This window comes from Scomber japonicus, chromosome 14, assembly GCF_027409825.1.
Source record: "Scomber japonicus isolate fScoJap1 chromosome 14, fScoJap1.pri, whole genome shotgun sequence".
NCBI lineage: Eukaryota > Metazoa > Chordata > Actinopteri > Scombriformes > Scombridae > Scomber > Scomber japonicus.
In genome coordinates, this window is record NC_070591.1 from 19,881,240 (window position 1) to 19,909,192 (window position 27,953).

Sequence of the window (27,953 nt, forward strand, 5' to 3'; positions counted from 1 at the left end):
AAAAACAAAGATATGATATCAGTTTGTGAGTGTGAAGACACCAAAAGAAAGTGAAATAATGCATCTTAATGGCATAAAATAAGTAGTTTTCATAATTTCCATTATAATTGATACTAAAAAAACTGCCACGTAATTCGTCATTATGCAACTGTCAATATCTCAAAATTTCCCCCCACATTTCAATGCTAATTAGCCAATTTATTTTCATGAAGAGCAACATTGTGTTGTCAGCTAATGCAATTTGATAATGCAGGGAATGCAATTGTGTTAAATGGTCTCAAGTCAAAGTCCTTGGAGTATTCATGCCTAATTTCTCGTTTAGTGGCCCCTAATGGAGTTCTGCGCTCAATTCAAAATAGGTAAATCTGCTGCAGCTCAATATGCAGTTAACCTGATGCCATTCATTTACATTACATTATCCATCAGACAAAACTGAGCTTGAATTAAGCTTGAATTTAATACCTAATTTCTATATTTTTTATGTATTTGACATTAAATATCCAAAGCAGCGTTTCCCAGTGTGGCAATTCTTGCTTATAGTGGTCTATCAGATGCCTAGAGTCTCATGCCATTACATTTCTGAAAACATCCTGCTTTTTAGGAGGGTTTAATTGTGATAGTTTAGTACTTTCCATGCAGTTCTGGAGTAAAACTTTTTGTCTGTTTTGGAAATGTTCAAAATGATAAATTGTTCAAGAATGAAGAGCAGAGACCCTCTTTTACAGTCTACTGGAGCTCTTTTAAATCACACACTTCACTAGTTGCTTTTGTTCTTCGCATTTTGTAATGTATGCACAATATTATGCACATCTATCAATATATCTGTGGCAAAAATTACTGTTTTTGGTTTAACTGATGACCTAGTATAAATATTAAACATAATATTACACCGGTTAAAAATACCTATCCTATTTGTTTTGATTTATGACAAAACTGTAATGACAATATGGCAATATTGTATAACAACATGACATTGTATACATGTCAAAATAACCACATATTACTGTGGTTGAATAACCCAATGGAAACATAACTTAAACTAACAAAGGGTCAAAAAAAATGTTGTCTTGTGTTTTGTGATTTTTTTGACCTATGGTTACAGGGTATGATTCACCAAGTCCTATGTAGGTATTAGTCAAATTTGACATCAACATTTTTTAATGCCTAGGGAGAAAAATACTGGAAATGTGAAGAAATCACCATAAAGCCAGTATTTTACTCTATGGGGATATATTAAATGTTCATAAACATACTAAAGATGATCAGCTTTTGTTTAAAATCTCTCTGGTTAACTGACTCCTGCTTGTTTCCATGTAGCTCCGTGATAAAGAGGTTTGGGGATGTGGACTTGTAGCTCATTGCTCGCGACAGTCAGCTGTGTTGTGTTTGACCCTGCTGTGCTCGTGCATGGAGACAGAAAAGAAACCAGCGTCACACTGACGAGGTCTGTGGAGCGCGTTATTATCGCTCCACTGTGCCTTATTGGCAGGCTGCTCAACGACCCGCGGTCACTACAGACACAAGACTAACAGCAAGGATACAACTAACACACAAACAGCTCGAAGGATGTCTGGGATCACTGGGAATTTGGATTGCGAGGAGTGTTCACCCTCTGCACATGTGCCCAACAGCACGGAGTCACATCTGCACTCCACTGTGGATGAGGACGATGAACTTCTGAGATACATCTGGAGAGAGTATTTGCACCCCAAGCAGTATGAGTGGGTTCTTATTGTGGCTTACATTATTGTGTTCTTCGTTTCACTCATTGGAAACTCGCTCGGTAAGTGTGACCTTTAAGTGTTTTCCCCATGCATGCGTATCAAGTCCTGAAAAAATATATAATCTTAAAGCGAGTCAACTTTTTGGGGTTGTGATCAGCACGATTGCTGCAAGTCTGAAATACTAAGTTTGTGTTAGGTGTTCAGTGGGGTGATGGAGAAGCATCACGGAGGATGCAGAGTGCGACTCCAGGGCAGCAAAGTGCAGCAAAATGTTCACAACTGCACCCCTATAGATGTTTTTTTAAGATACATATTGTACAAATAATATCACCTGTGGGCTCATTTGCAGGAGCACTTTGAAAGAGAAAACGCTCTTTAAATCAAAACGGATTATTTAGTGTCTAATGTCGGCTTGACAGACATAATTTCCTCATATGTTCTAGGGACATTTTATACTGTTTTAGTTTTTTGGTTTTTTTATGTGTGAAAAAACCTCTCGCTCATTCTCACGCAACGTTAAAATCAGCATAGAGGACAATGCTATGAGCAGGATTCATTTCAGCGTTTACAACCAGTCATGATGTGTTATGGCTTTACTGTAACAAAGAATGACACCACACATGGAGGAAGAACAACCACTTCATATTTGTAGTTCTTGACCTCAACTCTCAGTGGCTATCTGTGCAGATTTTTCTTCTTTGTCATATCACATGATTCCTCTCTCTTTTATCAGCTGAAGTGAGTTTTGGTAACTGAAACCATTTTCATTAATAACATCAGTTTTTACAGTCACAACTGCTGTTTCAGCAAACTCAAGCAGACCTAGTTTATCAATATAGGCTTAAAGAGCAGGACCCCGGTACAGAGTTGTGCAGACACTACAACTTTTTACAATGCCTTTTGTTTAAAGCTAGCACTGCAGTGTTTCATTGACAATTATTCCACAGCTTGTGTGGTAGAAGAGGTGCTATGCATCATGTTATGCATGAAATTAAACAATGAATGTGAGAACAAACAACAGTAATTTAATTCATTTAAGTCAATATACTGAAAACATTTCCCCAAATTTTATGCCACACTCACCAGTTCAATCATTTTAACCAAACAGGTTATGAAGATTAATAATAATTATTGTGTAGATTTCGGTTTATAATATGAAGCAAACTTTGGATGAAACCTTGCAGCTCAAATAAAACAAAGAATAAATATTATATATATTATATATATATTTAAAGACCTTTCCTCTATGTGAATTAACTCAAGACAGAAAAAAGACAGAGGGTAATGATATTTTGATGAGGAAGCATAGCTCATTCAGTCTCTTTTATTCATCTCTTGCCACTCTTGCTACTTAGCAGTGGTGTAGCCACAGCAGGTTTAATGAGAGGGCCAGGAAGATTTATGGGTCATTTCAGATACTATTCTAATGGTAGTACCACTCTTAAGAGTAATAAATGTTAAATCTTGCTCACAGCTCAAAGAAATATTGTGGTGGCCATTTTGCTTTTGTTACAATGTTCAGTGCAGTCTAGTCTTTACCTCAGTTTTGACTCATGTTGCCTTCAATTAAACCCAACTTTCTTATTGATTAAACATTTTCCTCACAAGTCCAAGAGGAAGGGGAAATGTTGCATGATTTATTTATTTTATTTTTTGACATCAAGAGCTTCATCTGAGATGTTGTAGTCATATTGTTTGTTGTAACACGTAATCACAGTCTTTTTGCAGTCATTTTGCAGACTTCTCTACATCTTACTAGGACAACATTGTTCTTCAACTTTATTTTCTGCACATGCACATGAGACAGACATGAGACAGCATGAGAAATGATAAAAATAAATTTTTGTACAACCTTGAACAATATCAGAACATATATAACATGAGGCCATACACAGATAAACCAAATAGAAGCATATGTTTAAAAGGCAAAAACATTGCTATAATACACTGTTGCTTCAATGATCAATTCAACAGGTCTTGCAATCTGACAAGCACACACACTGGCAATCACATGGGCATGCACATGTTGTGATTGCAGTAATCAGACTGATTGATCAACTCTCTAAATTTAGTAGGCTTATGTTCTGCATTTAATCTCTAAAACCCTAATTGCAGACCTGTCCTGTACATTCAAATGGTGTAACGTTCATTAGTTTTGGAGCCAACACCAACTGATTCATATTATAACAGAATCCATCAGATGAGGAAGCATGGCACAACAGAACCAGACAGCTTTTAAAATCATCTTAGCTTCTTTCTTTGCGTTTTTTGTGCTTTTGTTGATGCTTCACCCGCTGATAACAGCAGTTCAGTTGCTGAAAGGAAATCACACAGAACTCATTAAAAACTGACACAAAAATGCTTTATTTTATAAATAACAGAAAAACTATTTGATCAATTATTATGAAATTTGGTACACCAATGTATGGTCCCCTGAAGAGATGAATTGTAACAATTTTGATCTCATGACTTTACATTTAGTCTTTACATTTAATTCTGTGCAATACTTTGCATTATGACTAGCTGCAAAACTCAAGACTTTCCCATCAGCTTCAGCTGTACTTTGTGTGCTAATTAGCAAATGTTGTCATACTAAGACTAAAATACTAAAACAAGGCGAACATGGTGAACATGATGAAAATTACACCTGCCAAAAATCTAAATGCTAGAATTATCACTGTGAGCATAATAACATGCTTCCATGAGTGAGTTTAACTCACATACAGCATCAGTCGTCCATCTCATGTCTGACAGAACATATATGCTTCTATTTTGATCAAAATATCAGTCTACATGGGCTACAGCTCAAGTTTCACTCTTGCTGTAACCATTTTTTCAACCTGGTGTTATTCAGGAAAGTCTCAGAGTGGAACATCCTAATTACATTCACACCTGGAAGCTACCCTGTACAACCACAGTGTGATCCATACAGCAGCAGTTGTGGCTAAGGGCCTCGCTTCAGGGCACCTCAGGAATGGTAGTGAAGAAGGGCAAGTGCTGCTTTTTCACTTTCCCTACCAATTCATCCTGCTGGTCTAGGGGTTTTGCCGATGACAAGCTTGCGTCTCCACCATTGTCCTCTACTTCACATGTGTACAGTAACTGCTTTGTGCTCCCAAAACTGTTGTGACCTATAGTCATCACTGAACCTGAAAGCCACCTGTGTAGAAACACAAACAGAGGTCTTGTGCTCACACCATGCGTCCTGTGTAGACACAGCTTTAGTCTCGTTTACTGGAACATGCAAAATCGAGCCTACTTAATTTAAGTGTTTTGCTACATGATCTTCCTTCCTGAAAGCTGCTTTAATCAATATATTTGTATTAGCAAAACAGATTGAACATTGGATTTATAGTACCAGTCAAACATTTGGACACACCTTCTCATTCAAAGGAATGGTAAGGCATGTCCAAACATTTGACTAGTAGTATATTCATCAAATGGCCAGATGCATTACTCCACATGAATACTAATGTTGCTCTGTATCTGCTGGATGTATGCCTGATCCGGTGAAAGCGGCCAAGTAATCAAACAAGTCTGGACCTGGCAAGGAAGCCGGGAAATATTGATTAATTGACAAAGTCACGAATCATCAAACTCTTTACTAAGTCAATGAACAATGATAATTAACTTACTGACTTTGGCTCCCACTTTACCCAAAACCTGGGAAGGCTGAAGTAGACAGCTGAAAGAGAGCCTCATTAACGTGATTATGTGGCAGGGTTTTCCCTGTACATCTACGCCAAAGGTTTAATTTGTTGATAACTCCAACAGGTGATGTTGACAGAATGAAAAAAGTGAATCTCAACTGTGAGAGCAGTGTAGCACCGGGACATTAATTAATTAATTAATTATTTGATTAATAGTGCCCCCCTTTTTTATTTTATATTATTAAAATGATTTTTTAAATTGTTTTTATGAATTCATCAAAATTCAGTGTTGAATCAAGAATTGATTCTGAATCAAATTGGCATTCAAATTGTCCCACAAAAATCCAGAGAAAACCTTGTGTGGGCAAAGAACTGTTGTTTAAATCCAACTGTCACTGTGCTAAATACATGTATTCATTTATTGTTAGATGTATCAGGTGTGAGTTAGAACTGGGTTTCTTCCACTCCACTGAAGTTACCTGGTGCATCATTATTATTCCAAAGCAGATGAAGATAAGAAGATATGAAGATAAAAAATGGCAAGTTGACTCGTCTGTTGCTATTGTCATTGTTAATATTGTGGTCATGTTTTGGATAGGCCAATCATGATGTGGACGCAGCTATTAGTGTTGGGCACGTTACTTTGAAAAAGTAATTAATTATAGTTACTCATTATTTCTACCAAAAAGTAGTGAGTTAATAACTGAGTTACATCAATGTCAAAGTAATTAATTACCAGGAAAAATAACTATTATGTTACTTTTTTAAAAATTGTTCAAATATGTCATATTACTTGGCTGCCCCAATCAACAATAACTGGCCCAAAACATATTCAAAATTAAATAATGCTTAAGAAATATACTAAAAAGAAGTAAATAACATAATTGATAGCAGATGTGAAGCAATTGAATGTTATTCCTCAAAAAGCAATAACAATATAAACTTCTCTAATATAACTATTAAAAATTGTACTGGAAATGAATACTGGAAAATGGAAATGAATAAATAAATAAAAAGGCGATTGGTCTAATAAGCAGCAACACAGAGCTACTAGGACGCTTTGCTCTCACATACGCTGCATTGATAGTCACATAAACACACACTGACACGCGCTGCATTGATAGTCACATAAACACACACACACACACACGCTGCATTGATATTCACATAAACACACACACACACACACGCTGCATTGATAGTCACGTAAACACACACAGACGCACAGTCACTCTACAGCGCACTCTTCCTCCCTCGCTCCAGATTCCGGGAGATTGTGTCTCATTTGCGTCCTACTCTGTCTTTGGTTATGCCTCTAAGTGCAGCCACTCTTTGGCAGGGAGACAGACGCTTATTCGGGCGAAAACTGCTTCAGTGAGGTCTGAAGAAGTAATGCCACATTTTTTTTGACAGTAACGGTAAATGCAGGGGAAACAGTAATTCATTTGATTACTCGTTACTGAAAAAAGTAATGCCATTAGTAACGCCGCATATTTATAACACCGTTATTGCCATCACTGGGAGCTATACCTAAGCCGCTATTGTAGCATCCTTAAGCCAGTGGACCAGTTGGGGATTTGGTATTTGGAAAATACAAATTGAGGATTCAGCGTGATGAAAAAAAAACAACAAAAGAACATGCTATCAATCTCCCTTCCATACAGTGGCTGCATCTAGTTAGGTGACGCGTTGTTTCATCTGTCACAGCAATCAAAGACTGTCAGGAAGTAGAGTGCTGGAGATGCAGAAACCTTGGCCATGTAGCAAAGAACTCAGCTCAGTGCATCCTGTTTGGAGTAGGGCATTTGTATTTTCAGTGCCCAAACTCCTCCAGCAACAAGGCAGGAAGTCCCAGGCTGACGAGCAACACAGACAAGTGAGGGGGCTGTTTCAACAGAACAACCAACAGATGCCACTAGAGAGTTCTCATGCTCCACAGACAGCAGCTCCCATGAAGGGAAATCCTACAGTCAAAAAAGGACCGGAGTGCACCGAGAGCCGAGAGCGAGCACAGAGCTGAAAGGCTAGCTGCAGGAACAGAACCTTTTGGAAGAGGCAGAGGCTGAGGGAGAGGCACCTTTGCAAGAGTTATAAAGAGAGAGCCCCCAACAGCTGGAGGAACCCAGCAGTGGTCACAGTATCTGCTACCACAGAACATTGGAGAGGCAGGCAGGCAGGCAGGCAGCAGCTACAACAACGGCAGGAGGCAGAGCTCCTGCTGGCCGCTGACGTCTGTCTGGGCTCCTCTTCCTCCAGGCTGGACTTGTGGAGGTGTAGACTCCCCTGCTGCAACTACAGATGAACCTGGAGAGTATGTGAGTGTGAGCAAAAAGATACAACAATCAACTCTGACAAGAATTTAGACAAGTAGTGTTTCTGTTGAGGAAAATTCCAGGTCAAGATTAAAGTTTTAGATTTGATATGAAACTTTTGCCTCAATGATTTCACTTTCAGTTACTACATGTAATTTGATAGGCCTCAATTCAGTAGAAAGTAGAAATAACATAATGAATTATATCTACACAAGGATTAAGACAAAAGATGTAATAGAAGTAACTGCTATTAGGACAAATGACACATCTATCATCACTATTAGCTGTACCAAAACTGACTGTTGGCTTTTTTTAAATATATATAAACAAAGCTGAAATGATCAAAAGTAGAAACATTAATGCAGGGAGAATTGTATTAGTTGATTGCTTTGTTAACTGAGGTCTAACATACCATCCTATGTGGAGATTTCAGTACATGTACAGATGTCAAAGATCGAATCCCCTTATAATCCCAGAGGTTTACTAGAGAAGGAAGAGCACAAAAGGATGAGTGAATGCTGTGGTCTTAAAGATGTGTTAAGGCAGTTGCATCCTACCAAAATGGATTTAACTCATTTTAATGGCAACATCAAAACGAGGACTGATTGTATATAGGCTAGGCTATGTGTGACAGAAACATTACCCATTTGGGCTATAAAACAAATGTATTAAACAACTGATCATCTAGCTGTTGAGGACTTGATAAACCTGCACAAAAGAAACCTCAAAGTGAATATGCTGTAATTTAAAATACGAAGTAAAACAAGCAATTTTAGAATTAAATAAAGGTAAAGCACCAGAATCAGATGGCCTTTCTACTGAATTTTACCAAATATGCATAAATGAGTTCACAGACCTGCTCACCTCAGTGTTTAATGCTGGAATCAAGATAACGGCACAGCTCCTTTTATCATGGAATCATATCACTCATTTATAAGAAAGGGCATGAAATAGATAATTGGAGTGATATCACACAGGGATGTGGTTTTTAAGATTCTAACAGAATATACTACATGGAAAAAATTATTATTAAGGGAAGGCATATGTGGGATAACTTGGGGACACAGAGAGATATAACCAGTAACTCTGCAGGGGATGACTTCTTTGATTTTATGTCTGTGGTCGGTGTTAAAAGCTTATGGGTTTGAGTAAGAGTTTATTGATGTAGTGAAGTTACAGCATGTGCACAATTAACAATTCAGATTGTTGTGAATACAGTTTAAACATAAAAAATGGAAAGTAAGAAAGGTGTCAAACAGCGCTCTCTATCCACTATTGAAGAGAATCAAGGATGATGACAGGTTGAGTGGCACCAAAACCATAACATGATAAATGAACACCTTCAGCCATATAAGAGGTATTTTGAAAACTATGGAGCCAAGACACGAGAAGACACTGCCATGAAATGAAACTGAAAGAAAAAACTTTGAAACTTAAGAACTTAAGAAGTTTTGAAGGTTTATATAGTGTTTTGATAGGCTGAAAAAAAATTCAAATTTTGTATTTGAATTTTCATTTCAAATCTCTGCAACTTTTCTTTGTTTTTTTCTTGTCCTTCTTCACAACTACAGCACAGTTTTTACAGTGTTTCAACCACACATTTCAGAGTTTCAAATTTGGCACTGTTCTCCCACAGTATAATTTTATTATCCAGTTTTGAAACCATGTAAATGGTGATCTTGAGGGTTAGGGATAGGGTTAGGGTTGGACATGAGACAAAAGATACTCTTGCCATTATTGTTGTCAATTATTGTTGTTCCCCTGTGCAAAAAAAAGTGTATTTAAAAAATGTAACTGCTTTCTAACAAATTCACCATGTTATGTTTGTAAGATAATATCATGTCAATGTTTCAGCTTCTTTCTGCTAACAAGACATTTACCTCCATGATGGTAGGGGGCATCAGGGGGTGGCCTAATCAGATTCAGTATGGCAAAAGCTCCCACCGATACCCTATTAACCACCTGTGGTGCCCCCCTGACAAAATCTCAGCATGACGCTGTAAGTAATGGCTTGTTACCATTATTATTATTATTATTTTAAAGCTGCAGTGTGGGACTTTTGTCTCCCCTTTCTGGCAGTGAGAGTAAAGAGTGCGCTTGGCTGTGATTACCTGATACAGGCATGCAACACACTCTCATGTGCACCCTCAATGACAGCCACCAAACAAAATATGTTTTATAGAAAAACAATTCCAAAACATGTGTTGTTTGCTGGTGTGTTTGCTGACACCAATCACAGATACTGGACACTTTTTAAAATATTTTAGCCAACCAGGCTTGTAGTGGGCTCGGTGCAGGATCTTACATTGTATAAAACTGTGTTTAGCACAGATTGACGTGGTGTGGACCCTTTTTAGAATCTCTTTCCAGACATAATATGGGATGGGCACTGAATGAGTTTGTGAATATTACCATAAATAAATGAGATGGCCCCTTTCAGTGAAGAGAGTGGTTCCAGGAACATGTCAAAATCAACATTATTAGAGAGAGATAATCAGGAAATAAACTCCAAAATTCTGTACCTGAAGATATCTAAAATAATGTCCTTTAGGGAGTGAGAACAAATTGACTAGTTGTTGAAAAGATGCAAAAACAAAGTCTACTCATAAAGTTTGATCTATTCAACATTTGAAAAGTCTAGAAGAGCAAATGGCCAGCATGGGTATATCAAGCCCAATATGAGATTCAAAAACTCTTTGGCTGTGAAATACAAAGAGATTTACTGTATCTGGGGGTCATAGGCTTAATTGGCATTAAGCCTATCACAGCCGAGGGCTTGAATGTAACAGACATTCATTTACATGTAAAAGTTCCACACTGCAGGTTTAACCTAATAAGATCATATCAAGTCAATATTTTGCTTAAAGCTTGTTTCTGCTTCCTCCAAGTGACAATAATAACAATTACCTCCATGTTAAGATGATAGAGGGTGTTAAAAAGGTCTAATCTTATGCCAGGGTCTTTGCTAATGAGCCCCATTGTTTTAGCAATAAAGCATGAGCAGTATTGCAAAAGCACTGTGGGTGCCCCCTACCAGAATCTCAGCATGACAATGTGGATAATGGGTTGTTACTATTATTTTTTAAGGTATCCTAATACACCCTTTTGCAAAAAGACGTGGTAGACATCACCCAGTGCCAACCAGCAGCACATGTCTGCGTCAAATGCATGCCTTTGGGTTTATTTGGGGTTTTGTGCTTAATTGCATTCATTTAATTATGACCACAATAACAGGAGATCAAGGAGGGCTTATGTCTTTGAAGTAAGTAGTGCAGACTGTCTCTGTTGTAGCCTTTCAACACACCAAACAAAGAGTTTCAAGTTGATAAATGGACCATTTATTTGCTTGACTGCATGAATTACTTAATAATTCAAGTGTTCCAAATCAGAGTACAGACAGGTCCTTCTTTGTTTCTGTGTATGGCAGCATCTCTTGTGTTGAGCCAGAAGCACATCCTGTGTTGTGATTAAATCCAACAGCATGTTAGAATAATAACTAATTGCCAACAAACTCGTGGAGATTCCAGTAAACTTGAATGGTGTATTAGGAGGGCTGTTGTTTTTAAGTTTGTTTTTTAATTAAGCGATTAGGAACTCTTGTTGTGTGCTTGTCTTAGTGACTGCAAGGGTGCTTGTCTACTAGACTAGATTTTGTGTGTTATGGATTATTTAAATATTTCTTTAGAAATTCCAATCAATTTGCTGTATACCCTACAAACCCATTATAGACTCCTGGAGAAAACATCTATTTAACTGTTATTAATGAATGATATGATGTAAAGGTTTGAACGTGCAATATAGACACAGTTGTGATATGAAACACGTCTTTATTTTGAAAAATCAAATACATACGTCTCATATAAAAGAAAAAACAATATGGCCTTGCTTTTTGCAAAAGACTGAATTAGACAATAACTCCTTGAAAATTTAGATATATTCCGTCATGAAAACAAAGTCCTCATCCTTAGTCTTTTTGACCAATAATCCTGTGCCCCCAGTCTATTTTTACTGTGCCCTCCTCCTTGGTATATTTTTCTTTAGAGTGACTTTTGCACTTAGAAGCACTTAGAGAGCTGTTGAAACATTCTGCTGGGATGCACAAGCTTTATTTGCACTCAGTGATCATCCTTGTCATAGGAGGTCGTCTGGATCTGTGAAGTTGAATACATTTAAAACATTTAAAAAAAAATCAATTTGAGTGTCTCTCTCACCCTCTAACCCCCACTCCACTCTCTCTCACTCATACACATGCACACAAAGCTCCAAATTGTCTTTGCATTACATGTATGCTCCTTTCTCCTGTCATACATCATTAAGTAACAGTAACAGTAAGTTAACCTGAACATTAAGTTTATCATTACATTTTTTGACATGTCAATGTGGTACAAAAACTTAGTGTAAATATTTCTTCAGACATACATTCTTCTGTTTGTTATATATTTGTTGCACTTTGGGGACACTGAAATACTACATGTATTATCTATAGCATGTCAATAAATCTTTTTACCTGTGATCTAAGATTAGCAACTCTGGGTCATTTGTATTAGGCGACACATTTGACAGAAGAACTGCTGCTCAGGTGAGCTGATAAAATAATGTTGTTTTTGAAAAACAAAAACAAAGCTTAAAGTGTGCTTACCGTTATGAATTTCAAGATGACTCATCTGTAAAGATGTCAATAGATTTTGTCATCATTTTAGTCTTTGTCATCATAAATAAGTTTTTCATTACAACTATTGCCTCTTTTTTGTCAGTGAAAAAATGTAATTTACAAAAATTATTCATCAATAAAAATGAACACTGGCATGCACACTCTTTGCTCTGCTTGTCCTGGGCTTGACATGAAATGGCTTTGATATTGTAATTTGAATTAATATCAGAAGACACTTGACTAAAGCGGCAGGACAAACAGTAGTCAGTGAGCTTAATCAGCTCCTCCATCCAAGTTAGAGGACAAAAAAGACATGGTGTTTGTGTTTTTGTTTTTGTCTTTTAAAAAAAAATCCCAGACCTCAGCCAAACCAGGCTGCAATGAGATCAGTTGTTGGTGATGTATTTTTTCCAATGGACACAGATATCCAATTCAGACTGACCAAAAAATGTTTTGGAGTTCTTGTACAGAAAATGGCACTTTGCTTGATCAGCTACGGTAATGTTTATTATTTTAAAGTAATAAAGACATATAAAGTTTTTAATTTCACACTAGCCAGGCCAGCTTTGCTCTCTCAGCCTCCTGGGACTTCCTTTATCAACATGCTACATCCACATGTTACACTGCCACCTACAGTAACACATATGTAAACACTTGTCAATACATACAATGCATAAAAAGTAAAGCCTTCATTATGCTCCTATCAAATGCACAAACTTTGAAAATGGAAAAAAATTGTTTTGCAGTCATCTGCACAAACAGTAAGAATTCTGTTACAAATTGTAATAAAGCGGGGGAAGAAACATGAGGCGATTATTTCTAACAACAAGCACACAATATTCTGAATAAAACATGTAATTAAGCTCTTTTTGCATTCAGGTTTTGTGCCATTGAGTCCAAAACGTTCTGAATACATGTGTTATCACAACAAATGTAAACTTAATAAAAAGCTTATATTTAACAGAAAAACTGTGCAAACACTAGCGTCTTGACATAATATTTTATGAATTAACAATCAAAGATGAATTTAAACACTTCTGACTTTCTGATCTATTAGTATTATACTATGTACTGTATTGTCATTATTTGTTGGACAATTCATCTTTGCTTTCATTTTTAGGTTATTATTCTCAAGGCCAGAGACACATACCATAACATTTTATTGTTACTAGGGGAATGAATCTATTCATTACTTTCCTCGTCTCAAATTAAGCATGCTTGTCATTAAACCCCATTTCTGGCCACGTTTCAATGCCCAAATTCAAGTATTGCATCTACTCGTTCCCAGCTGCCATATTCAGATTGTTTGGCCACTTAACAGGGGGGAGGAGTTGGTTGTTATCAAATATAAAAATGATATGTACTTTCTATTATGCATAATACAGTGGCATCCATTATTAACTGAGTGTGAATGTAGAATATAATTACTTAACTGAAGTCCTGCTTACATTAGCTGGTTGGAATGAGAATGCTTAATTCATGGTTAAAAATCACTTACACATTCATACGCTGTTTAGATCCCAGCTGACCTGTAATGTTCACATATATTCACAAAGGTGTCCAGAGCTACCATTACAGCTAATAACGCTTTATACTTTGACTCACAGCTCCCTCCATGACTCTGAACTCCTCCTATTGTGTTGAAGATTTTGGCGTTGTTGATTTATCATAAATTTAGAGCAAAGAAAATGTACAGCAACAAGATAAAACTACAATATAGCAGCAGCAACCTCCGAGAAGCTTGGCAGGGCATTAAGTCTATGGCCTCTTTTAACCAAAATAAAGTTAGTACTGGGAAACATGTCAATCTGGAAGGGGTCAAGGATCAGGATCTGCCCAATATTTTAAACTCTTTTTATTCTCGTTTTGAGCAGCCTGATTTTTCAGACAAGATAAGTCAAATCAAACACTCACTTTCCCCTGTCAATGAGATCATTATTTCAGAAGACAAGGTGGCTAAATTACTGAAAGGCACTGATGTGAGAAAAGCTCCGGGTCCTGACGGCATATGTGGCCGTATATTGCATCACTGAGCCGTAAAGCTTGGTGGTGTTTTCAAACATATTTTTCAAATGGTAGTTAATTCTTATCAATATCCAAATATTTGGAAAATATATCATATTGTTCCATTGCCGAAGAATAGTAAGCCTAGTCCAACACCTAGTCAGCTTAAGGACCAATTGCCCTCACTTCATTGTTAATGAAAATCCTGGAGACAATTATTAAAAATGAGATTCTCATTGCTATCGAGGCCGAGGGTAAACTTGACCCCCTGCAATTTGCCTACCAGGCTGGAAAGGCGTCGAGGATGCTAAGATTTTCATTCTTAACACCTTGTACAGACATTTGGAGAAACCTAATGCCCGTGCTAGACTGTTGTTTGCAGACTTTTCCTCTGCTTTTAACCACATGCAGCCTTGCCTTTTAAGTGAGAGACTGATCTCTGATTTTAAACTTTCACATCAACTTGTCCTATTGATTTTAGACTTTGTGAATGGTCATTTGTCTGACATTGTTGTTACTAACACAGGCTCACCACAAGGGTGTGTACTATCACCTCTTCCCTATATTTATATACTGACAGTTGTAGATCAACTTGTGACAGTAGCTTCCTTGTTAAGTTTTCGGATGACACTGTGTTGCTGTCCCTCCTTCAGGGTACCCAACAGAACCATGGTGCAGTTTTCCCTGCATTTGTAGATTGGTCCAAAGACAACTTTTTAGAGTTAAATGCATCCAAAAATAAAGAAATGCTGATTGATTTAGACGCGACAAGAAGGCCTTCACTGAAAGTGTCATAGATTGAGAGAAGATTGAAACTGTCAGCTCCTACAAATATCTTGGCACTGTCTTTGACAACCAGCTAAAATGGGATGCAAATACCGAAGTGTTGGCCAAACGTGGACAGCAGAGGATTCATCTCCTTTGGATGTTGAACTCCTTTTCTGTCAGTCCAGTGATTCTCTGTCGTTTTTATCAGTCAATTATTGAAAGCCTTGTAACTTACTCTTCTATCTGTTGGTTCAATAATTTGTCACTCAAGGACAGAAACAGTCTCAACAGTATCGTGAGAACCTGCTCCAAGATCATTGGACTTAAGCAGAGAGACCTAAGTTCCTTATAGGAACTACAGGTCATGAGGAAATCACACACCATTTTGAGTACTTTCGGGCATATCTTAAGAAGTGAATTTTCATTATTGCCTTCAGGGCATCGCTATGCCCAACCCACATGTAAGGGTAACCCACCTTCCAAGTCCTTTATCCCCTCTGCTGTCCGACTGCTGAACAAATCTTTATGAGGTCCATTTGACGCTTGTATAGCCTACCTCTCAATGAACTATTCACTGGACTAGGGCCTGCTGACCTTGCGCACTGATTTTTGCACTTTTGCATACAGCTGCCAACTCTTCTTCTTTCTTTTCTGTTTTTATCTTGTTATTTATGTGTACGAGTATGTTGGGATTAATAAAGTTGTCTTGAATCTTGAATCTATTTTGGTGTTGGCACAGGGCGTAGGAGGAAGCTCCGCACTGGCAAACTGTCATTTTTCTGAAGAGTACTAAGGTTACTTCCTCATCTGAACTAGCTTGTAATCTTTGTAACTCATTATCTGCCCCAGTGGGAGGAGAGGCATACCCATAATAATCACACAAACCAGTTTATTCATGTTTTTCTCATGTTTTTCTCATCTTTCTACTCTACACTTTTGGACTGTGTGGCCCCACCAATTAGTGCTCAACCGCTGTTTTGTTACACTTTTGTTATTTTCATGGCCAGGTTTAGTGCCTGGCCACAAACTGGCTAAAAGAGCTGCAACAACAACAACATTATATTGCATGCTGTCAAATATAATGAGATTAAAAAGTTAAACAATTTCTGAGATAAAAAAATATGACACAATGAATGCTAGACTACATTTTTAATACCACTTTCATTTTATGTATGACACTGGGATGGTATGTGACTAGATGGTTAAAGTAAAGTCCAGCACCAGTATATATGGAAAACACAGTGATTAGGGTCATCAATGTGTCCAGAGATGTGGATTCTAATTTAAAGAGACATCATCTGCAAAGCATATAAGCTGCTGTATTCATAGTTGAAACTCTGCAGTACAGGACAAAAAATAAATATCTACAGGGGATGAGTATGTGCACTAATGTTTTCTTTACTAAAATTGGACTGAAATTTGTTCATCTGCTACCACCTTTTCCAAAGACTTTGAAGGGAGGGAGTTTAGAAATTGGAATGAAGAGACAGCTTTTTAAAAGTGGCTAAACAAGAGCAGTTTAAAAAAATTCAGGATCGTAACCTGTCGACAGAGATCAGTTTAAAATGCGCACAACAGAGGGGCTACCCAGGCCTGGACTGAGACAAAAATTCGGTCTTGGACTTTTTGGTCCAGACCAGCCCACTACAATCCACACGCAGATACTGTGCCAACTCGCGCTGATGTACCTTTGAACACACAAGCCATTAATAACTGTAGTATACTGAACAATATCCCTTATATTCTGGAGACTTGAATAGGCTTGAATTAGTTTTAACTGTATCATGTGAAACTGTTGAACGAGCAATAAACCATAAACACTGACAGAAAAAAATATGTAAAGCATAGGCTACATATGTGTCATGTTGTTAGATCAATGTCCATCATGAACAAATTGGACTGTGGGCACAAAGAAAGGTGCATGTTGACACTTAAAACACTTTAACTCTGGTGACCTGATTTGGGGGATGAATTATGTGTGGCATCCTTTGATGAAAATAGTGGTTAAGTGGTTAATAAAAGCAACTAATCAATTCATAAGGATAGTATATGAATATGGTTATTGTTTTCCAATACTTTAGATAACCAGATATGGGCGTAGTTGTAACACACCACACTATGCAGAGTTTGCTATTTATTCTGTCAAGTAAAGTTCATAGTCAGCGGGAGCCTCACTCCGACTCACCTGCTGCTGAGTGGAACCACTGCTGCTAGCTCTGGCCACAGTTTTTTGCTCTTAGCAGCGTAGGTCGCGAGAGCTTTTCTTTTCTCTCTGTTTTTCAGCTCTGCCTTTTCGTTTTTTACCCATGTTCTCCATTTTGTAATCCTCGCTTTGTTTTTTGTGTGCTGGTGTGTTGTTGTTTCTCTCACTCACTCTCTCATCATGACTGCTTGTCATTAAAGGTGATTGGCAGGGGTGGTGGGGTGGGAACATGCGTGGGTGGGACTCCTGGGTCTCTGTAGCCTATCATAGGGCCATTGGGCCAGGTATTCTTTAGACAGACAAGCCAATGGGCCTCTGCTGTGTCTGCAGGCTGAGCTCTGCAGCAGAGCTCTGTGGGCCGGTGCATGTCTCTGACCCTGGGCCGGGACAGTTACCATTGCAAGGCGCAGCAAAAACTAAATGAACAAATAAAACAATGAAAAATGGGCAGGCATCGGCCCACCGGGAAAAATCCTGGTACTCCCAATGGCAAAATCCACCCCTGGGGCTACCTGTGCTTAACACTTCCTTCAGAAATTTTATAGGAATAATATCTGAAGGACAAGTTGAAGGTTTCATTTTCTTTACCATATCAGTGAGGGTAGGGGGAGAGATTAAAAATGAGCAGAGGGGAACTGCATAGGGTAATTCAACACTGATTGGGGAATGTGGGGGAGAAATGCAACTTTAATAATTTAGATCTGAGTAAAGAACGAAGGAAACTATTCGCACTTCTGGCATCTAAAATCAACGACACAGCTCACAAGGTTGAACAGCATTCTTGGATTGAACTGATTGTTCAAAGACGTCAGACAAATTGTGTTTAAGACATGATTAACATTGTGTCTCTATATTTTTAATAATTTTAGAGCATCATTGCAGATTGAGTAGCTACATTTAATTGTGGCTTTGTGAAACATTCTCATAGTTTAGGGTTCTCATCAAATATGCAAAGAAAGATCATTTCACTTGGCTGTGACATATCTTTGATGTTGTATGTAGTTACACTCGCAGTCTAGACTGTTCATTCTTCGTATATAATCCACTGCAGGTCTATCACATTTGCATTTCAAAGTGATGATATCACCCTACTGCACTGCAAGACTTATGGGAAAAAAGCAAGAAACCAATGAAATCTCACAGCGGTAAATCAACACTACTGAATCCACAGAGGGGCAAACTAAAGAACTACAACAAATATTTACATATACATATAGTCTTACCTTTTAAGTTAAGTAGAATTTCATATCATTTTAAGAATGTTAAACCATAACAGAGACGTGACATGAAAACACCTTTAATGTCCTCCTCCACTCAAAGACGTTTTTCTTTTTGTACTTTCAGTCGGATGTTGGAGCTTAACTGTGCAAAATTTGACACTGGAACGTTATTTTCACCTTCATCTGCTGAAGAATCTCTGTATCTCTGTAATTTGAAGCCAGTTGTGCTCCAGTTTTCAATTTAAACAAGTATGATGTGGAAACTTAAAGCCTCCAGTGCACAAACAGACTGTGTCCAGCAGCTAAACTGTTTGCTTACATGTTCATTATACCAACTTAAAAACAGATTGTATGTCTAATGTGCTCATAACTTGTTTCCAGAGCAGAGGTCTAATTGACAAGAACAACAGCGGGAGTGCTCTAAAACCCATCTGGCTCAGTGCTAGTGTGAATTCAAATAGGCACACAAAACAGCACAAACTCCTCATGCAGAATTGAATCAACAGCTTGTGTTACAGGTAAACAAAATAACATGTATCCCAACAGCATTGTAAAAAAAAGAAAAAGGAAAAAGGAAAAAATTCTACTTTCAAACACACAGCTGAATCATATTGGAATGGTATTCTTATTGGATGTACTGTTCTGTCTCTGCCAACACTTCACAAAGATCAATCAAGATCAATAAGAAGTGCATAACAATATTTAATGAGGTTAGCAAAAGAAAAAAGACTTAGAGATAAAGTTCTATTGATGTGAAACATGTTCATTAAGCTTAGATCTATATGGAGATAGGAGGTAGGACTGGATCCCCTGGAATCCAGACACTGATGCAGTGAAGCCAGCAGCTAGTTGATGGACATCCTGCAGGTCATGGTGGCATGGTGGTGATGAGGAGATAGAGGGTTGCACAAGAGCAGGTCTCAAAGACAGAATGACAGTGATTAAATATAATTATAATTAAATCATTGTAATTAAACATCTCTGGCATCCATGGACTGACTAGCTTGAGCATTGTGAATGTAAGGACTTTGACTGTGTGGGAAATCAGAAGTGATGCAGGAGATTGGTACTTATTGAACAAAGCTTCATTAAAAACTGTGAAATGATTAAATTAAAGCTTACCACATTTTCTCAACTACTGGCTGTAGCTCAAATATAATTTGAAACACATTCAATGTTATACCTTCTGGCTCAGTGCTACCTGCACTACATGGAAGTACAGTAGGTCTCCCTTTTCATTGTGTCGGCACAGATTAATGGAGAAAGTTAGGTGCCCAGGGTCATTAAGAAGTGCTGTAAGATGGGGGTTGCATGGCACATTATCTGAAGTATATTTAATGCAGCATGCAGACACAAGAGTGGCAGAGATATACTAAAAGTGGAAGAAGGCTAGAGGGAGCCCTTCTCTATACACTGGAACACTTGAGACCCACTGTGGTCTTTGTCCTCTGCTTTATTTAAACCCTCAGACTGTGAGATGATTTCCATCTCTGTACTGCAGTAGTTTATCCAAACCACCTACAGTCAAGAGCTTTATTTTTATAAGCTAAAAAACATCTGAAAAATCACAACATATGCAAGAAGGAAAGTAATCCTGAGAGCTGCAGTTCTTTGCCTGCACCTGCACTCCGTTACAGAATAAATCAGGAGAAGGTGGTTGTGCACATTACTCTTGAAGACATTTCTTACCCAGTGTTTATGAAACAAGGATGAGTCAAAAATTGGGATTTGTAGTTAAAAAAAGTTTTGGCTGGAATGTAAATTGAAGCAGACGGTGAGGCTGCTCTGTGGGTGAAGTGTATGTACTTGTTCATAAATGGTGGGTACAGTAGTGTGACCTTTTTATTTTATGTAGTTGCCTCCTTACTGTATAAATAAATAACTTTAAAAAATATCAAATAATTACCTCAGATGGTTTTCGTGTGCCCCAGAAAAAAGGTACATTTCGTCACATGCATGTATGCTGTTTCAGTGCTTTATTTTCTCATTAAAATCAACAGTGGTAGAAAAACCAATATATCAGTTAAGAGACAGAAAAAAATGTATAGTTAGGTGTGTATTAGTTATGAGTGTTTGCTAGTTAGCTTAAATGCTAATTCTGAGCCTATCTTGCCAATTAACTACGTGAATTTAAATGAAACGTTTTGACTATGATGGTGTGATCTGAACACATTTAATCATTTTCACCACTGAGTACTGTATGTCTTTCACGGTTTAAATTACATATCTGCTATACTACACATACAGTCAGCATATATTTAAGAGTGGGCATACTTTACTCCCACCATCCAAATTCTCTCTAACTTTTAAACATACTGCAAAACAATTGAGGCCATGTGGGAGTACAAGTTCATGCATAATTCCAGGGCAAACAGCTGTTTCTGAAATCCATACTAAAGATATATTGTGTGTACTTCTTGTTCATCATAATCATAACAAATATAAATTATGACTAAAACTCTGAAAATAAGACCCAAGTTTTAATAAACCAGAATTACTTTCCCAGTTTGAATGTAAATTCTCAGTTGGTGAAAGTATTATAAACTGGGAAACTGCTAACATTTTTATCTCTGTTTGGCAGATCAGATACAGAATATACATACATAACTTGCACATTCGATATCAATAAAATATATTCAGTTTTAGGTAATACTGCAACAGTCTCAGCATGTAATTCCACACTAACACATTAAGTTGAACTGTCTAGATTTTATTTATGAATGACAAATATTTTGCCAACAGGAACGAAGAATTAAACTTTAATTCAAACACTCAAACACTGATTCACAATGTGCCTTCAAGACAGTAGTGATTAATATTAAATACCCTGCAGCTAATGCGATAAATATTGTGTCCTGTTTGTGTTGTAGGACAGCCTTTGATTGCATCTTTTTTTTCAGTTTGTTTTGCAGTGTGGAAAAACCGCCACATGCGTACTGTGACCAACTACTTCATAGTGAATCTCTCCTTTGCTGATGTCTTGGTCACCATCATCTGCCTGCCTGCGAGTCTTGTGGTAGACATAACAGAGACGTGGTTCTTTGGAAAGACTCTTTGCAAAGTTGTGCCTTATCTCCAGGTTTGTCAACTTTGACATCTGTGTTTCATGTAGGGTATTAGAAATGTTGATTTGATCCACTCTTAAAAGCTTTACATTTTCTTCATTCTGCATTTATGAATATAAAAACTATGTTTTTCATAACCCATGACATGGGCACTGTGAAAAACGTTTTATGTTATCACATGGTGATGTAATGCTGTGGACAAGTCCTTTGCTTTCTATATTTTCTAAATTTATAATTCTATTGCAGCATCATCTCCAACATGCCAACACATCCATCGAAGAAATCATTCTTGTTTTGGTTTTCTCACTGTCGACTGCATTGAAATCTCATATTACCTTGCACAAACCCTATACACTAAACAAAACTATATACCATACAAAACTATATTCTATGGACATATCAAAGTGACTTTCATCTCCACCATGGCACAAAGTGTGATAGTGAATAACTGTGATGTCCACAGCACCAATAATCCCTGAAGTCCTATAAATTGACTGAATTTATTCCTGTGAATTGTTCTGCCGTGCTCACCCCGAGCTCAACATGCAGCTGCTGCTTAAGAGCTACTTCCTTCTACTTCTGTAAATCCAAATGAATTCCCACTTGGGTATTATTTCAATGCTCCCTGCATGTAATGTCACAATTTTGCTGCAGTCCTCAGGAGGGATCATCCCCAAAGAACTGAAATGATGCCACTTGCTGTATTTCCACCTGCAATACAGTATGTTGTAAACCCAATGACATAACTAATTCCTAATTACAGGAACACAAATTAAGTCACCAGTTTGTAGTTGTAAAAGGAAAATGAAAATAAAAAGATAGTGTAAATTAGTCAATGAAAGCTTATCTGCTGCTACCTGAGCTTGTATTGTACTTTCCACTTTGCTGACCTGCCTGTGGCAGTTAGTCCCATTGGCCCCTACTGAAGACATGCATCTTAAAAAAAGGCTTTTATGACATAATTACATTTTTTTAAATAAGCTTAATAACTTCTTGTTGTTTTTAAGACCTCACTCAACAGTAATAAGTAATGCAGTTGACAGTGACTATTTTCAGCTGTGGATTATTACATAATTTGTAGTATTTATTTTGTGTATGTAGAATTGAATTAAAATAAACAACAGTGCCCATATTGTAACAAGTGCATCTGTGTGGCTCATTGATATGTTTTAATACAACAAAGAAGGTCTATGACACTGAGAAATAAGATATATCAGTACTTTGCCACACAGACAAATCTTAGGATCAATTCACTGTTGATATTCTTTTCATGGGGTTTATCACCAGATGTATCTTTTAATTCATGTGTCTTGATTGTCCTATCTTAAAATTGTACAGATGCCCAGCAGTTTGCCTACCAGGTGATCCACTCTGTACTGTGTATGATGTGAACAAGACCGGTGTCCTTGTGGTTTCTATGGCTGCATCATATTCATCATTATCAGCATTTAACATCATAATCCCGGGAAATAATTCAAGGTTACCATACAAAGTTGAATATAGCTTTCAGTGTACTATTGATTTTCTGTCAGGCAGAAGACAATTATGTATGGATTTGGATGTATGGATCCTTTCTGCCTACTGGGTAAATCAACAACATTAAACAGAAAAGATGATTAAGTATACCACTGGCATCTTTAAGGTAAACATTTCAAAGTGATGAAGCTGAGCATTTATTTCCCACAGGAATTAACTTGCAGGTTTATCTCCCACTGAAACTCATGGAGACAACCATCAGCAATACTCTGAAAATGTGTTAACAGCATCTTTAACATAACAAGTTTATTCAATTTCACGGCTCCATAGCTGAAAACTCACTTAATCTGATAGGGCTCGGCCTTCCCCAGTGTCTCCTTGAGTGCAAGGCCGGTGATTAATTCAGATAGTGGTGAGGAAGAAGATTATCGTTGACCCCTGGCACTGTCAGAATAACAAAACCCTGCTAATCTGCATTCAAACTATCTCATCTGAAACTTTACTGTGTTGGTGGAACATTTAGTTACCATCACAACATTGCTCTTATACACTGGACTAAAAGATTCAAGTGGTTGCTATATTGATTCACCTTGGAAATTAAAAATAACTAAATCAGTCATCATGGTGTGTCATTCACCACACTACTCTGTCTCCACCAGTCAAGACTAGTTTCAACATTGAATGAACAATTGACCATTTCCTGCATGGTGGATCAGGCTTTAATATTTAATAATATTTAATATTCAATTTAATATTGAATATCTTTTGTCTGATGAAGGTTGTTCTTATTTTTTGCACAAAATAAAATGGAGGTCAGGCATTTCAGAACCTTCACCAATACCACGGAAAGCAAAATGACTTGATCTTGGTATCTCTACTTTTTAATACCTACATGGACAACGGTCAGTGGTTTCTGCAAGTTCAAAAGGATTCTCAAACTGCTTGATAAAAGAGCTGATAGTTAAGTAGAAAGGCTGTTAACAGAAGACTTGCTTTAGAGGCATGTAGGGTGTCAAAGATTTTTGAAGAAACCTCAAGCAGAACCAGGCTCTAGGTGGGCAGCCTTCTGCCTTGACCGGTTGGGGTTGAGAGAGGGAGAGAGTATGTGTGAGAGAGAGAAGGGAGAGGGAGAAAAGACAGAGAAAGAGGAGAGGGAGAGATGAAAGAGAGGCACAGTAATAACAACACTGAAAATAATATGATTATGATTAATGATGATATCAGCAGCACACACACATGGACGTCCATGGGACCTGGACGTCTATCAGGACCAGGAAATTGATGGCCTTTGCATCCGCCTGTGAGGCGAGAGAGCACAAAGAAAACAAACACTTAATAGACCTAAAACATAAATAACACGAGAAGCTATTAAATGTATGTGCTGGTTTCTAATTAGTAGTGAGAGTAGTGAAAGTGGTGAAAATACCTTTGCCAGAATGTTGTTTCTATCTAACTGATATTTATTTTCTCCCTTTTTTCTCAGACCATATCTGTTTCTGTATCAGTCCTAACACTGAGTTGCATTGCCCAAGACCGATGGTATGCTATCTGCCACCCACTAAAGTTCAAGAGCACAGCCAAGAGGGCTCGCAAGAGTATTGTTGTCATTTGGGTTGTGTCGTGTATCATCATGATCCCTCAGGCCATTGTGATGGAGTGCAGCAGGCTGCTGCCTGAACTTACAAACAAGACCAGCCTGTTCACAGTGTGTGATGAACATTGGGGAGGTTAGTTTACACAAATATCCTTCAAACACATGAAAACATTGTCCCAAATATCTTACACACTATTCATTTACTGAGACCAAATGACTATCCAAAGAACAATTTGTAGTTACATATGCTGTGCTTCTTTCAGAAAGACAGGTCAGAGTTTCTCCCTAATTAAAGTCTTCAGAAGAGGAGAACCCTGCACAAAGAAAAAGCTTTTCAACCACTCACCTTCATTAAGCTACAGTAATTGAGTCAATTTGATCCCTCTAAAACATTGATTGCTTGCTTTTATAGATACATGAAGGTGAAAGTTAATGACAATTGCCCAAAATGATAAGGCAGGTGATTTTCTATGTTATTTAACTAATCTCAGACTAATAACAGCAATCACATTTTCAGTGTTTCAGTGTACTTTTGTGTACTACACTAACATCACTCCAAATGTGCAGGATCTGTGCATTGGTCTTTATTTCGGTGCCTCACTAACTTTTTATGTTGTACCATTTTGTACTATATTGTATATTGTAAATAACTTTGGTATAAAGTCAAGAGGTTTTGATATGTGGCACAACAGGCTTGCCTCTGCCTTACACAGAACAACTCTCCAAAGATTGAAAACATGATTTTTTTCCTTTTATTTGACAGTATTGTCAGATTTGTAGGTGCACCTCTAAAACTCAAGGATATACTTTGTCTTGTTTGTTTAATTAGAGTAAAATTTGCAGTGTAGAAACAGACATTGTGGTTTTATAGTGGGTATATGAGTGGGTAATATTTCTTGTGCAATAAACAAACAAGATAAATTACCTGTGGACACAGGCTCCCTGTTTTCCCTCTCTTTGTGCTAAATTAAGCTAATCAGCAGATGCCTACAGCTTCATAATTTCTGTTGTCAAGAGAGTGATTCTTCTGATTTATCAACTAACTCTCAGCATCTGCTAAAATGTGACTATTCCTTTAAGAAACAGCATTTTTTTAAGGATAAGATAAGATAAGATACTCCTTTATGAGTCCCACAATGGGGAAATTTGCATTATTGCAGCAGCAAGTGGACAGTAAAATAGGAGAGCAGCAATAAGAAAAAGAATAAAGAACAAAATATAATAAGTAAAAAATAAGAACAATAGTAAAAATATATAATAGAAAATAATCGTGACATTATTTACATTATTAATTATAATAATGTAAATAAGTAATTTCCAGCACTTTTCAGTCAAATTGCCTGTTGTGTGTCCTCATGTTGTGTTGTTGATTCTGTGCACTGAGCACTGTTGTAAACTCTGGTTGTGTGGCCATTAAAGTGAAGTAAAACATAAAGTGAAATTATGATTATGTTCTTTCCACAGCTGAGATCTACCCCAAGGTGTATCACATCTGTTTCTTTATTGTCACATACTTTGCACCCTTATGTCTGATGGTCCTGGCATACATTCAGATATGTCACAAGCTGTGGTGTCAACAGGTATGTACAGCTTTTATGGGTTTATTTTTCTATTTTTAAGTGATGGATTAGCTCTTATAATGCCAGGCTCAAATAATAAATCTCACTGTGAACTGACCTTCCTCTGGCAAGCTTACAGTGTCTGATGTATGGTCATATTTTATCAACAGATTCCTGGAAGCACATCAGTGTTGCAGAGGAAGTGGAGGTCAATTAAGTGCTCAGCTCGGACTCCAGGACTGGGAGAGTCTGTGAGGGTCAGGACCAGCACAGTTTGTGCTGAGATCAAACAGGTCCGAGCCAGGCGCAAGACAGCTCGCATGCTGATGGTGGTGCTCTTTGTTTTTGCTCTGTGCTACCTGCCAATCAGCGTGCTCAATGTCATGAAAAGGTAATTATCCCTCGAGCCCTGCTGTTTCGAGGATGATAAGCCACTCAAGCAGAGAGAGATAAACAAGAGACTGTGATAAACCAGAAATCACGTGATGAATTTCTTTTTTCATTCTGGTTCTTTAAAGTTTTATAGTGACATATATGGTGACTAGTGTTGAAAGCATGCACAAAATGATTTAATCTCTTACTGATACAATGCCATAATTAACCTACAGGGTCTTTGGTGCTTTCAAGAAGACAAATGACAGAGAGACAGTGTATGCATGGTTTACTTTCTCACACTGGCTAATATATGCAAACAGTGCAGCAAATCCCATCATCTACAATTTCCTCAGTGGTAAGTAAGTAACCTGCCTAATTCCTTAGACCAGTTTTATGAGTTCATTACTGCCCCCCAATGGACAATTTGACAACCACAAAATAACTCACTGCTTTAAATATCTGTTCTGCATTTACTAATATCGATCTGAGATAAGGTAGCATTCGTCATAAACATTTCTTACATGAAAATTATCATTGGCATGCACATCTAAGCTAAGTCATGATGTACTGTATTGAAAAAGTAACAGAACATATGACGCTGAATACATTCAATTAAATCTTCTTTTCATTAGCAACTATACATTACTATCTGTAAGTCATAATAACTAGAGGACTGAAAAAATGCTCTTTTTGATGCAAAATGCATAAAAGGCTCAAACTGAATGGTTACTGAGTGGATTTCATTTCTCTTTCTCTTTTCTCAGGTAAGTTTCGTGAGGAATTCAAAGCAGCCTTTTCTTGCCATTGTTATGGTCAAGGCCAAAATCGGACAAGGAAGATAAGGACCAGAGCTAGCACAGAGAGCCGAAAATCCCTTTCAACTCAAGTTAACAATATGGACAATGTATCACGCATATCAGATCAGATAGTGTAGTGTAATTATGCAGGTGGGGAGTTCTTATAACTAATCCATACAACAAAGCACATCACTAAGGCTGAAATCCAAATGTGAAAACTTGATTATAAAAACAGGCATCTGAATGGACAAGAATGATTGTTGGTATGTTTGGTAAGTTTCACACAACCTTTATCAAGACACTTAGAAAAGTGAGTGCTGTTTTCTGAAGACCTTTTGACACAGGACACTTGCAGTTAACAGAGACTATTTATTATCATTGGACACCACTTGGATGTATGGAATAACTCATATTTGAAATGTACTGTATGATGAAGATTACATGAAATGATTTAATTACGTTAATTACATGGATATTTTTATTGTATTGTACTGTAAATGTACTATTTTGACTGTAAAACTTTATTTCACTTCAATATTACAGATTATAATTAAT

General features: G+C 37.4%; 1 protein-coding gene across 1 annotated transcript; it reads left to right on the top strand.

Moving 5' to 3' along the window:
- The first annotated feature begins 1,566 nt into the window (after positions 1-1,566).
- On the top strand, positions 1,567-27,535 carry hcrtr2 (hypocretin (orexin) receptor 2). The gene is made up of 7 exons (XM_053333208.1): positions 1,567-1,783; positions 21,433-21,611; positions 24,557-24,800; positions 26,132-26,247; positions 26,397-26,617; positions 26,835-26,956; positions 27,366-27,535. The coding sequence occupies exons 1-7, from the start codon at positions 1,567-1,569 to the stop codon at positions 27,533-27,535; spliced, it is 1,269 nt and encodes a 422-aa protein (XP_053189183.1).
- The last annotated feature ends 418 nt before the right edge of the window (positions 27,536-27,953 follow it).